The sequence below is a fragment of the Nymphalis io genome, chromosome 7 (genome assembly GCF_905147045.1).
Source record: "Nymphalis io chromosome 7, ilAglIoxx1.1, whole genome shotgun sequence".
Lineage (NCBI taxonomy): Eukaryota > Metazoa > Arthropoda > Insecta > Lepidoptera > Nymphalidae > Nymphalis > Nymphalis io.
Window position 1 is genome coordinate 10575653 of NC_065894.1, and position 14788 is coordinate 10590440.

The 14788-nt window shown below is 32.9% G+C and overlaps 1 protein-coding gene across 3 annotated transcripts in view; it reads right to left on the reverse strand.

Annotated features, from left to right (window-relative positions):
* The window catches only part of LOC126769520 (uncharacterized), a 31171-nt gene extending 18426 nt beyond the window's left edge, over nt 1-12745 (reverse strand). The window contains exon 1 of one of the 3 annotated variants that reach the window (XM_050488380.1): nt 12658-12745. In XM_050488380.1, the coding sequence (XP_050344337.1) occupies nt 12658-12686 (29 nt within the window). In that variant the 5' untranslated portion in view covers nt 12687-12745. Of the gene's footprint in view, nt 1-4447; nt 4599-6365; nt 6590-12657 lie in introns of those variants that run through there. The other 2 variants (XM_050488378.1, XM_050488379.1) reach the window with 2 other exon arrangements.
* Between the last annotated feature and the right edge of the window lie 2043 nt (nt 12746-14788).

Sequence of the window (14788 nt, forward strand, 5' to 3'; positions counted from 1 at the left end):
TGTCAATCTTTAAATACACGTATACAATAAGAATACACATTAGATTAAGGAACAGATTAAAAATATATACTTATAATAATAAGAAGTTAAAATTCTGACAGTTAATATATGTTTACTAATGTTTCTTTGTTTGTATTTAAATGTTGTGATAATGTTTCCAGAAATTGTGATGTAGGAACATAATGTCAACAAGCATAAACTTGTAATCTTTATTACCCGATTACACAGGGTTAGTAACTCTTTTGTGGAACAATGACAAAATATACGCTTTTTCTAAATCATCTATATTTGCTCATATTATCTTTAAATATATATAATCCTTTTGTACGTATGTATGTCATTAAGCTCCTAGATTGAAGCGATTTTATATATACTTCTAAACAAAAATTGTTAGTTTTGCAATACCTAGTGTTACTGCTTTTTGCTAACTTTTGCTTGTTACTTTTGACTGAGAACTCCGTCTGGTTATCTTTCTAAGTCAATGTCAATAATTATAAATCAATACAAAAGCATTATTCTTTCTTATTAATTGTCAAAAATTTACATTTTTTGTTTTTTATTTTATTATCGAACTGAAATTTATATTAGTCAGCTACGCACCTCGAATTCATACGGGTTATATATGAAAATTATTTGTTAAACAAATTGTGGTACACGATCACAGAGCCACAATCCACTATAGCTGTAATCCAGGTACAGGAAAAAATAATCAAAATTGATCAAGTCTGATTTTCTTGTTTCTGAAGATATAAAAAAAACTTATATTATTTAAAAAGGTCAGTGAGTTATAAGTTGCTAAACAATGCCGTGTCTTCTTCTTTAGAATTTCAAATCAATAATGTCAGAAAGAGCGAAAGGCCGGCAACGCATCTGTAAGCCCTCTGTTATTGCAAATGTCCATGGACGGTGGTACTCACTTTCCATCAGGTAATCCTAGTGCTAGTTTGCCCCACTTATATAAAAAAAAATCTTTGATTAACTCAATAGCAGCTAAACAACTTTTATAAGTAAAGCCGTTACACTACACACAGTGTTAATGATAAAACATTACGTAATAATTATTTGTAATATCTTGATGTATGTATATATCATAAAATACGGAGAAAAAGATAACTGAACAATCTCCATCGTGTGTATTCTACGTGACACTAACGAAATAATCTGTGCTGTTACAGCATAACTACATTAAAAAAAATTATACTATTTATATTATGTCCGATCTTAAAGTTAATACAAAATTAAAGCCTAATAATGTACCACTGATGGCCAAACCTCTTCTCGTGAGAAGATTTGGCGCTTATTCCTCCACGCTGCACCAATGTGGTTTGGTAGAGGTGTTCACCACCGAGCGTAAGAAGATGAATTATAACATAACATATTTGGCACATGAAATTAGTTTTTTTTTCGGGTTGTTCCCGGAATATTCGGGTTCGAATCACGCGATTCAGATTTGTACCCAGGACCTTGAAATCTTCAGCGTGTTAAGGTAGCCACTGAACCAACGAGGAAGTAATATAAATTAAGTCTAACCTCACGGTAGTGAAGTACTGGTTATGTCTTACATAACGTAACCCACTTATAACTCTTGCTTGATGCTTTGGTGGAAATTGCGTCAATTTATTTCTTAACTAATAAGTATGATTAATATTAAAAAAGCGGAGATGGGCAAAAGGTTTGAACACGTAGACTTTAACCAAAGGTTTTGAGTTCGAATTCTCTAACACATCTGAATATTAATGTGCCTAATTTGTGCTTATAATTCAAATCGTGCGGTGAATGGTAGTATCGTATCGTGAAGAATTCCGCATTAGACGGATGAAAATTTGTCACAGGTGTATCCACTAATTCACATTAAAGCAGCATAGTGGAATAAGCTCCACGCCTTATCATATAGAGAGACCGTAGCCCACCAGTTTTACATTTACAGGCCTTAACTACTTAGTTAAGTAAAGTGTTTAGTTTACTATTATTTTTTACTAAATCTGATCAGACTAAGCTTCCGTGCCCTTGTTTAACTTAATTGCTAAATAAATTACCTTTTTTACAACTATTTCAAGATAAGTAACAATTAATGTAGGTATATTGTAAGTATCACTTATATTCTAAATGCATCAGTGAAATAGTTTATTTGTTACGCTTTCAAGTCTCAACTATTCAACCGTTCATTATGAAATTAGGCGAACACTTTGTAAGAGGTCCAAAAAGGACATAGAGCACCTAACACCTCTCCCCTTACAAACGGACGAGCTCCCCGCCAGAATCTAGTTAACTTTAATCTTAAACCCTAAACTTTTCATAACGCTATTTACTTAAATAATTTTTTATCTCTTTCCGTCATCACTGGCTGAATATTCTAATTAAGAAGACAACAAATAACCTCTTAATAGACGTTTGAACTTAATGCCGGTAATCGTTTGAAGATTGCGTACGCGGATTACCGTTACTCGATGAGTCACTGCTCATAACCATGTATTAAAAATATAATAACTAACTATATAGAGGACAATTAAGTTATTCATGGAGGAATTCTTAACTTTTCGTGGAACGTAATCAGGGAGCGGATGCGTCGAAATCATGTCACTAACGACGTTTGACGCCGATAAATTATAACGTTAGTGAAACCGGAATCATTAATAATTATATTTTCATTTGTTAGAAAGTATCTTCCTTTTAGATAGATAAACGCATAGTTCATTTTAAAATATTGCGTTTTTATATGAGATAAATCATATGCATTCATTTTATTGTATGCGTACTTGATTAAACCAATGAATTATTGAAGTAATCATTAAAAATCTAAGAATCTTAACCACTTTGGGAGATAGTGAGATAAATATTTTTATATAATGTTTGTTGGTCCGTTGATTTTAAATTGTTTCATTTATATTACTGTTACTTAAAAAGGGAAGCATTTCACGTCAACGGCAAAAAAGGAACTTCTCAATTCGATAATTTTTTTAAGTTAAAACCTCAAACTCAACCATTATTATATACTTCCAGATTGCTCCATTTGTTATTAAAATACTGGCATCCGTGAGGAATTGTCTTAGGAATTTAGTTAAGAATTAAGAAACTCCTATATATGGGAACTCGTATAGCGATTTTGTTATTTGTATTTACAATCAAGTATTTTTATTAAGAAAGTGTCATTTGGTAAAGTAATAAAAAAAAAACTTTTGAGTGCATTTTTTTTCAGAATGTGTTTCCTGTTTTTGTGTGTGGCAAATGGCAATGTGGAGGATGATCAGCTGCGTCAGTGTGAAAGCGACTTAACAAACAAAGTCACTTTCACATTTACAATATTACTAAACAACGACGTAGTAAGTAACAATACATCGGTATTAAACCGAATCTCGTATGAGAAATAATAATTATAAAAGAACACATTATACTAAGATCATAAATGCAAAAGTAATTCCTACATACAGAGTTACTTTGAAACCACAAGTTTGAATCCCAAGAACATAACCTATTTTATACCTAAAAATTGCCACGCGGGCGAAGCCACGGGCGAAAACTACTTATATATACAATATATATACAAAGCTGTTTATTAGTGAGAAAAACTTAATGTAGCCAAAATCAATTCTAATATTGACTATTGTATTTCAATAAACGTTTAATTTACTTAAATATAATTGATTTAAAATTCAACACGCGCGTAGTGCGCCTACTTTCTCGTGACCGTCATTTTCTGCCCTATTCATTAACTGGGACAACCTTATATTTACTAATATAAATACTTGTAATGAATTAACGAATTGATTTTTATATATCCATGCTATTATTAAAAATCAGTACAAACATTACTTGATATTCTAATTAAATATTATCACTATAAAACTTTTACTTTAATTGAATTTACTTTTGCTGTAAAATTAGAACAGACGTTTTTTTTTTTGAAAAAAAAAAATGGGTCAATTTGCCTGTGTTGGCACATTCAAAACTTATATTTTCCTGGAATAAAAAGCTTATTGTATTATGTTACATAAGGTTAAGGCCATTTGGACTTAATCATTACTGGACCAATAGGTGAAATCCCTGTTCGAAATAATTGGTTCGAAATGTAATAATAATATTAATAATATCCTGGGCCATCTGATCCCAAACTAAGCAGAGCTTGTACTATGGAAACCAAACAACATATAATACTACATATACTATTTTTCTTTTGTAAATACATACTTATTATAGATAATTACACCCAGGCTCAGGACAAACAGATGTTCATGCACACAAATGTCTATCCTGGGTGGAAATCGAACCCACAACCTTCGGCATGAAAGGCAAGTATTTACCAACCACGCCAACCGGATCGTCTATGTACAAAAACTAATGGACCACATTGACGGACAACCAAGGGGAGGTCTCCTTGGTTGTCCGTCATATATTTTTTTTACAAAATCATACTATTTCACAATACTTTTATAATTTAAAATTTAATTACCGTTCGCCCCGAAGTCCCTTTCCCAAGTCCCTTGCACGAGAGCGTTCAGCAGACCTCATGTGTCCGATGTCAAATCATTAACAACTCATTATTCATTAACTGTCAAGTGGGCACTCTGAATTCCTGTATCGACTTTACTCAAGCCTACTACTTGACGTTTCCGAGAACCGCTTATAGACGGCGTTGTACTTGAATTATGGCGTCTGCGATTCTGCGACATATATACAAATAATGCGGAGACTTTTGTTTGTTATGTCTAACTAAAACCACTCCAAAACCAATATACCAAAAGATTTAGATTTAGCAACGCGTTTCGAGAAGGTTTTAGTATAATATGACTTGAGTAACCGCGAGTCTGTTTGTTAGTATTTTTTTTATTGTACACATAACATGAAAAATAATCATATATAGAAAATACATTTGCTGTTTTAAATTATTCGTGCATAAAGATTGACTTATCCCAAAAAAGGGATTTGATGTAGCAGTTGCACCCACTTTTAATTTCGAATACTGACGTCACAAGCGTGTATTTCATATTCTTGTTTATACTATTTACCAAAAATGCAAGCGAAAAGCAAACCGAATTCTAAATAAACCCATTAACTGTCTTTTGTTAAGACGTGCGCAGACTATCAATGTTTACAAATATATGTAAATGATCGCGGGAGTTTTTAACCTTAATAGCTCAATGTAATACGGGTCACCAAGCGATGCGAAAACAAAGGTTTTATCCAGGTCCTTCATCTCGTCTAGCATGATTTTCTTTTTGAATATGAGAGAAAAACAGAATTATTAGTTAATTTTATGTATAAAGAAATTGCACGCAATCATAAAAAATCTCTTCACAATTATTTTCTACTATATTATGTTTTTAAAATTGTAAGGTTTTTATAAAATTAAAATATTTGTGCTGGCAAACCCTACTTGTACCCACATCGTTATATTAATTTGTATTTGACACACTTAAATGAACCATTTCCTTTGTTTGTTAAACTAAACATTAATTTGCTTATATTGACCGTTGTTAGGGCTCTATCAAGATAACACAAGAGCATGGTTTTGTGTTTTGCTTTGTTTTGTTTCCTGGTGGCAGGGCTTAGTTAAGCCTGGATTTGTCCGGTATATATAGTCATTTTACCGCTAAAAACTATTTTAAACGAGAAATAAAATCTATTTAAAGTCTCCAGTTTCAGTTACTGCTAGCGACATAGTTATATAAATAAGTGCGAAGTTGCCAAAAACAGATTTGAGAAAATAATTTATTATTTTTAAAAAATCGTTTTCAAATTCAATTTTCTAATAATTTAATAGAATATTGCTTAAACAACAATTTAAATACGAATGAAACAGCAAAATAAATTAAAAACAAACGCTTCTAGCAAAATAAATGTTATATGATTTAATGAATTAATTTATTTAAAAAATGTAAAATGTTTTCAACTTTCATAACATTATGTTGCTTATATATCCATATTCAAATTATATCTATATACCATCGGAGATCGTTAACGGACTCGTCATTTTCCTTTTAAGGTTTTTTGTGCTCGTATGTGTTGCATGTTTTTACGAGATATGGGCCACCTGAAGTGGTCACCAACGCCCATAGACATTGGCATTGTAAGAAATTTCAACCATCGCTTACATCACCAATGCGCCACCAACCTTGGGAACTAATATGCTTTGTCCCTCGTGCCTGTAATTACACTGGCTCGCTCACCCTTGAAACCGGAACACAACAATACCAAGTACTACAGTTTTACGGTAGAATATCTGATGAGTGGTTGGTACCTACCCAGACGAGCTGGCACAAAGCTCTACCACCAGTAAAATATACATATGAAGTATGAACATAAATATACTTCCTGTTATTATATTATCTAGTACTATGTGTTTTTAAGAATAACAAATGAATACGTACGGATTTCCATTTCTCCTAATATTTGGTGGTAATTTTGTTATATATCGACGCGCTCCATTACTGTCGCACGAAAGACAAAAATATTTCATCGCTAAATTCAAAGCCTGCATTTTATACTTTACTTATATTTTATACTAAAATAATATTATTAATGTATTTTCAATATTCAATGCATATCTTAGTATTCAATATCCGATATGTTGGATACACGCGTTAACATCACACACAAGCTTCCATCACTAAGCAGATGTAAGGAAACTATCTTTCTAAAAATTTTCCAATGAAAGTCGTGAGTGGAATGATGACCATGAATATGAATCAAGTGTGGATAATTATATTATATACTGATTTAAATAACAATAACAACAACAAAAAGCCGAGATGGCCCAGCGGTTAGAACGCATGAATCTTAACCGATGATCGTGGGTTCAAACCCGGGCTAGTACCACTAATTTTCAATTGCTTAATTTGTGATTATAATTTATCTCGTGCTTGAAGGTGAAGGAAAACATCGTGAGGAAACCTGCATGTGTCTAATTTCACTGAAATTCTAACACATGTGTACTCCACCAACCCGCAATGGAGCAGCGTGGTGGAATAAGTTTCTTTCTCCTTCTCCTCAAAAAGGGAGACGAGGCCTTAGCCCAGCAGTGGGACATTCACAGACTGTTACTTAAATAACAATGGTTTACTTTGTATGACGGAATATAGTAACATTATTATCTCTCGTTCTGTCATCAGTAATTTGACATTCGAAAGAAGAAGACATAGCATCATGCATTACACAATGCTTCCTTCCTCTGTGCAACGTTTGTTAGTACTAATAATCTTTGTATTAGTTATTCTATTAAAGTGCTTCTATGCGTAACGTGTGGGTGAAGTATTGACTAAAACATAATATTAATTCTGTCTTATATAATACGTTGTATGATAATATATTTTATATATTATGTAATTAGATATATAGATAGTACATCTGTGTGCATTACCATCTAACCGGTATATAGCGAATAAACATTTGTAATGTTATATGTATAGTTACATATAGTGTATGGAGATTAGAATTATACGGTTAGTTCCGCACGTCAGGCTATAATGAAGCGAAACACGATTCGTATAATAGTATAATGAGATGACGGCGACTCTTAACAATACGATGTACGTTATATGTAACAACGCTGGCCTTTAACTAGCTTGTTCCGCGATTTCGGCCATTTCAATTTATTATCACTTTTTTTTAATTTAGAACTACATAGCAGGTTAGCAAGACCGGACAATAAGAAATATAAAAAAAATGTTATTGCAATTCGCCGAATTGCCGGATCTAAGATTTTATGTCTCTTATAATAAGAAATAAAAAATTCAATTTTAAAAAATCACGATTTAAAAGTTCCCGATAGTGGGTAGTCACCTTACACATAGGGACTGTAAGATTTAAACAACCTCGTACAGTCACCAGGGCGTCAACCACAGGAGATATGATGGACTATCCCTTGTCCCTTTAATAGCTCTTGCTTACTCTTCTTTTAAACCGGAACATTAATGTAAAGCAATCCAAATTATTGATGTCGGATAGTTGAATAATTGATGTGTATAATGGACGTGACGTTAGCGCGAAGGAATAGAGAGTCCACTAGTGTTTGCGCACACACTTGTGCATTATAATATGCCCTGCGCAGATGGCTTCTCTCTAATACATAAAACTTTTATTTCTTCATGGGCTGACATATTTAATCCTCGAAGAGCTGTGTCCACATGCATAATATTTCTATACGCTTATATACACTGGCCGCCAAAAAAATGGAATGTTTTCTTATCAATACTATTGTATTATAAGAAAACATTACTTTGTGCACAAAGTGCATGGTTAGTTTATTTCCAGTTCTTAACGCGGAGTCATCTCGGTTCGATGTTTATTATTGATTAAGTGTATGAAACTTTGTTGAAACAATAATTTTAATAAGTTTAAACATAAAAAATGGATACTACTGAAGCAGAAGCTGCTCAAGTCGTAGCTCTTATTCATGAGGGGTTAAGTCAGCGAAATGTGGCTAGAACACTAAAATTAAGTCGTTCAGCGGTGCGAAGAGTGTACAAACGCTACTTGGTGACTGGGGAGTATCGCCGGAGACCAGGATCTGGCAGGGGGCGTGTCACGAACCCGACCGATGACCGTTTTATTGGTTTGACCTCTTTAAGAAACCGACATCTTTCGGCTGTTGACGTTCAAGGTAGACTCCGAGAAAGTCGTGGAGTATCTGTGAGTGAAAATACTGTAAGAAGAAGACTTCGAGAGCAAAACTTAACCCCTCACAAGCCAGCAACAGGACCAAAACTCACAGCATCCCATCGACAAGCAAGACTACAATTTGCTAGGCAGCACGTCGATTGGACACTGGACCAATGGGAGACAGTATTGTTCAGTGATGAAAGCCGAATGTCTCTAGTAGGCTCTAGACGAATTGCGTAAAATTTTGTGTTTTAACGTCATGCGAAGGCCAGGAGAACGCTACTCTCAGTGTTGCATTCGAGAAACAGTCCGATTTGGTGGAGGCTCTACAATGTTTTGGGGAGGTATTTCTTTGACGGGACGCACAGAGCTGGTTTTTTTCCGTAATCGTGCTGTTAATGCTGAAACTTACATAACGGACATTCTGGAGCCTCATGTGATGCCTTACGCTGGATATATTGGGGATAATTTCCAACTTATGCACGACAACGCACGAGCTCACGTCGCTAGAATTGTTAAAGACTATCTCAGGGAAGTCGAAATTCCAGTTATGCAGTGGCCAGCCAATAGTCCGGACTTAAACCCGATAGAGCACCTCTGGGACCAGCTAAAACGTACGGTTCGAGCACGAAATCAAATTCCAGAAACCCTGAATCAACTGGAAGCTGCCCTAACTGAAGAATGGCAACGGACCCCACACGAAGACATTAAAAAGCTAATCAGGTCACTTAATAGGCGTATGCAGGCAGTGATTAGGTCAAGAGGAGGAAACACTCCCTATTAAAGTAAGATTTAGGCACCCAAATTTAAAAACAAACAGCATAATCGTTTTGTACACAAAAAAATAAAATTGCGTAAAATTTTGTGTCACATATTTACCTAAAAACCTATTTTTTGCGCACTATTTCTGTTTTTGTACAATCCTACAATTGCATTTTTTCATTATCAATCTTAAAAATATAAATATGTGGTAGTTTAAAACCATACGATAGCTTTTTTACAAAAAATGTAGGTGGGTCGATTTTTTTGGAGGCCAGGTATAATAAGCTTATACCAAAATAAGAAAATTCTGTATAAAAATAATAAAATTAATTATAAACAATTAATTATGATGTTAAAGAATTAGAATGCATAACAACAAATCATGTTTTCCCACCAGCCTTGGGAACTAAGATGTTATGTCCCTTGTGCCTGTAGTTACGCTAGCTCACTCTGCCTACAAACCGAAACACAACAATACTGAGTATTTCTGCTTAAGAGTATCTGATAAGTGGGTGATCCCTACCCGGGCGGGCTTTATGCCCTACCACCTGTTATATACATATATGTAGTATCACAGTAAAAACATTTATTTTTAAAATCATTTTGCTGAATATGAAACCCACTTCACCTTAGTTCGTTTTCTTAAAACATTCAACTCGCTACACAAAACAATTATATTTCCACAATTCTTACATCTGACTTGAAGTTAAACACATATCACATATCAGAGTTTACATAAATATCTCAGAGAATGGATTGATTAAATAACAATACACTTCTCTAATAATTAAATGGTACAGTGGAACTAATATACGAATGATTACGTAACTCACGACCTCATGACAATTCACGTTTGGAGATAGGCTACATACACTGGTACATCCTACACATTTTTAGTATTTCTAATAAAATACATACATACTTAACATAACTATATGAGTTATATACTACGTATAATTTGTTTAATCGTGTTTGATTAAGCTGTAAATATTGCAATATGACATTAGCTCAGGAACGATATATTTATTTTACTTTATATGAGAGTTAAGTATATAATATTAGATGTTTTATTTACTTAATTCATTAGTCTAGTGGATAGTTAATAAGGTTGCACATTCTAAGGTCCAGGGTCCAATTTCGAGAGGGGCAATTTATTTTACTAGTATATAGTTACATTACCGTGCCTTGGAAATCACGTAAGGGCACCTGATCTTTTTCTGTTTATTATACCTAGGCACTCTCTGCCAGAACCTGGGCTTGTGCACTTGTGCTTTATAATATTTAGTTCTTTAAATTGGATGCCGTGGCCGACATTCAGGAAAGAGCGCATCAATATTAGTTAATGCTTATTTACACAGGATTGCTAAATGAAAGTTTAATATGTAACTAAAGACAATACATATTGCTAAATTTAAATTTTATAATAGAAAAAATACATTAGCATACATACATAAATAGCAAAAAATATATAAAAGAAATAATGATAGACTAAAAGTAATAAGACAAGAATTATTCGTAATCAAGAATTAAAAAACAACTGATAAAATAAAACATCACGATTATATTATAAAAAGAAAACCAATAATATAAAGAGAATAAAGTATAAAGAGGATTGGTAAAAAAATATATTAATCGCATTATTTGTTGAGTATGTATCTATTAAGCATTTGATTATTATTTCATCATAGTGGAAATAATCGTGCCGATTATAAACAGATCCGTATAAACATTTTATAATGAAACCTTTGACCTCCGCCTTCAATAAGAACATTCAATGTGCAGGTGAACACGGAATTGCGTAATTTAGCGCGAAAATTTCACAGATTATAAAAATACGTTTAAAAAAAGGTTTTAACTGCAATTTACAATAATGAAAGAATGAAAATGTCGAGAAATTACAAATAATTTTAATTATTTTGATATTCAATTTTATATATTTTAATTTAGCATTATGATTATATGAGTACAAGAGGCTTTATGTCTTTCAACGCCATGAAGCGTAATAGTAACCCGTTTCTGTATTAAAGTGGAGTTCGATTTCCGTTTTAGTATTTATTATAGTGCTATTTATACGATGTAAGCACCTTGTGAAAGTGTGTTCTACTGTTGGGCTAAATATTATACTGTGACATGTAGGTCTAGAAAAGTCTAATAGTAACGGAGTAAACATCTACTATTATATACATAAAGAATAAAGTTAATATAATCGTCGTATATTTTTTATAAAATATTAATTAGATAAAATATATTACAATACATGAACTAAAACATTTTTATTTGAGGATGTTATATAGTTAAATATTAAGCATTACAAATATTACCGTAATCGTTTCGTTCTTGAACGTACAATTAAAAAAAAATTGTTTCTAAAGGAAGGCACGCACATATCTGTTCGATGGTAACATAAAAATCGGTGTTAGGATTTCTTACTTACTTTCTTTGACCCTGAGGAGACACCGTATGAATAAAAAACTACATCTTCAAACGAGTTTTGAAGGTCAAATACCTTACTGCTAAAACAGTTAAGACGAAATTTGCACCATCATTGATGTTTTTTAATATAACTATTTTTTTACTGTTAATTGTATACATTCTTAATTTTACTATTAGATAAGGTTTATTTTATAAAAAGAAATGTTGATTAAAATATTAAACTAACAAAATTTGAATATATCACATGAAGTATGAATTCGATACATGAAATTAATTTCCGTATCACGAGGCGTATAATTTACTAATCTAAAATACCGAATTATATTTATTTAAATAGTCAATAACTTGCATATATACATATTATATACGTGATAACAATAGTATTTTTATTTTCAATTTCACTTAAAGTGAACATAACTGAAATTGTCATTCTATTCAATATTTTCTTAAATACATACTAAACGCATAAAAATATGCTTAGTATTAATATAATTAAATATGCTTAGTAAGTTATTCTTTTTAAGTCTTAAAGATGAAAGTTGTTCTACTAGCTTGATAATAGATTTTTTTATTATTATTAAGATGCCACACGAAAGATCAAAACAATGATTGAACAAGACAATATTTAAATAAACTAATATTCTAATAAAAAATATTTTTTTACAAATAATATAACTGATAAGACCCATTTCCAACAGTATTCAAAATTAAGTCATAAAAAATTTAATTCACCATAAAAAAAATTCCTTATAAAAAAACCACGAATAACCTTGACAGTGCACTAAAATAACACGAGATTGAGAAGAACATCAAAAAAAAAGGCGACCGAAAGGTGTCAAGTGACATCGTAAACTTTCGCCAACTTACTTCAAACTAGTCTCCACTGTGGCGGACATTTTGACGTCCGTACCGCGACGCGATTTTATGGTCACTGAGCCTGCGTCTATACAACGGGTTGAAATAATAGTTTGATATAGAGCTGCTACAACCGTTTTAGTAATCGCTACTTAATCGAATTTTCATAAACATACAATTGTACAGATATGCGCGATAGTAATTAAATGTTTATTTTATATCATTTGCATTCTTTTACCTCTTATGTAATAGTTTCTGGTATATTCCTTCTAAACATATTATGTATTTTTGCTGAATTAAAAACACTTTGATAATTATACTGATTTAGTCACTATACTATATTTACGGGTAGGACTTTGTATAAGCCCAGGTAGGTACCACCCACTCCTCACATGCCATACATATCTACCGCTATATAATACTTAGTATTATTGTGTTCCAGTTTAAAGGATGAGTAATTTGTCCAGCCGCTTATCTGTGCTATTAAAAAAAACAGTAATTATTTGCAAAATTTCATGACAACTGTTTGAGTAGAAATTCTTAAACATAAAAAATGAGCGTGTTACTTTAACCTTATACATAATGGATACATTAGAATACATTATATATTCTCTTTCATCCACCAATCAAAATCAAACCAAAATGACCTCAAAAGCTACATCTTAAGACCTTTGACCTAGACCTAACAGTATTATAATTAGGTTAAAAGATAAAATAGCTAAAATAATGTTTCCATTAATCATTTGACATTTGTCACACCGGTTCTTACGGTGTCACACTATCAGAGCTCTCATAAATATGCGCTCCTAATAAGAGTATGTCTTGATATAAAAGGCGGTTTGCAACAAGCCAACCGTGAGAAGACCGCCATGTTTACTGTTTAGATGCTTTGTTTCCTTACTATAGCATAACATTAGCTTAACAATTGTGTACCTTATAACAATCCCCTTTATATAAATCTATATTAATCATGTAATATTTTTTTTTAAGCCAATCTTTTTCATCTGTCACCTTTTACATTAAAACTGCGATGAAGAATGATACAAACATCTCATATCTATACCATCTAATCTATCTAATAAATGATTTGAGTCTTAGTATATAATCTGTATTATTATAAAATAAAGTGAGTACTCAATTGATCGTTTGTTGTGACTGATTATATTATCAACGCACAGCCAATACGACTGAGTCTTTTTGTTGTCTTTGTGAGTTTTCTTTGTACCGTAAGCTAAGGTTTGGAAATTTATATTTTAGTGAAGTGAAATGGGATCTTTGTATGAATGTTTTGTTTGTTGAGTAATGAAATAAAACAAAATCTTTTATAATACATTGATGACAATCTAATAAGCAAAACTATACTAAATTATACATCAAAGCCTCGTTGGTCTAGTGGCTTGATGTAAGGCCGCAGACCCAGAGGTTCTGGGTTCAATTCCCAGGTCGGGCCAATAAAAAGTTATTGGGCTTTTCTGTCAGAAAATTCTCAGTAGTATCCCGGAGTCTGAAAGTTTTTTTTTTTATATAGAATAGGAAGGCAGACGAGCATATGGGCCACCTGATGGTAAGTGGTCACCAAACGCCCTTAGACATTGGCATTGTAAGAAATATCAACCATCGCTTACATAGCCAATGCGCCACCAACCTTGGGAACTAAGATTTTATGTCCCTTGTGCCTATAATTACACTGGCTCACTCACCCTTCAAACCGGAACCCAACAATATCAAGTATTGCTGTTTTGCGGTAGAATATCTGATGAGTGGGTGGTACCTACCCAGGCGAGCTTGCACAAAGCCCTACCACCAGTAAAAGTAGTTGGAAAGTAGTTGGAAGTATGTACACTCGCGTGCCTCGGAAAGCCGTTGGTCCTGCGCCTGAACTCTTTCCGGTCGTGTCGGATTGCCGTCCCATCGGATTATGAGTGTTAAGGAATAGAGAGTGCACTTGTGTTTGCGCACACACTTGTGCACTATAATATCTCCTGCGTAGTTGGCTAATCTCTCTTGAGATTGGCCGCCGTGGCCGAAATCAGTCTGGAGGGCATTATTATTATACATCAAAGAATAATATTCGGAACCACATGGGTCTAAACTCAATAGAATAAATTTTAAATCGTCCAAATCGATCTAGATGTTCTTTTAA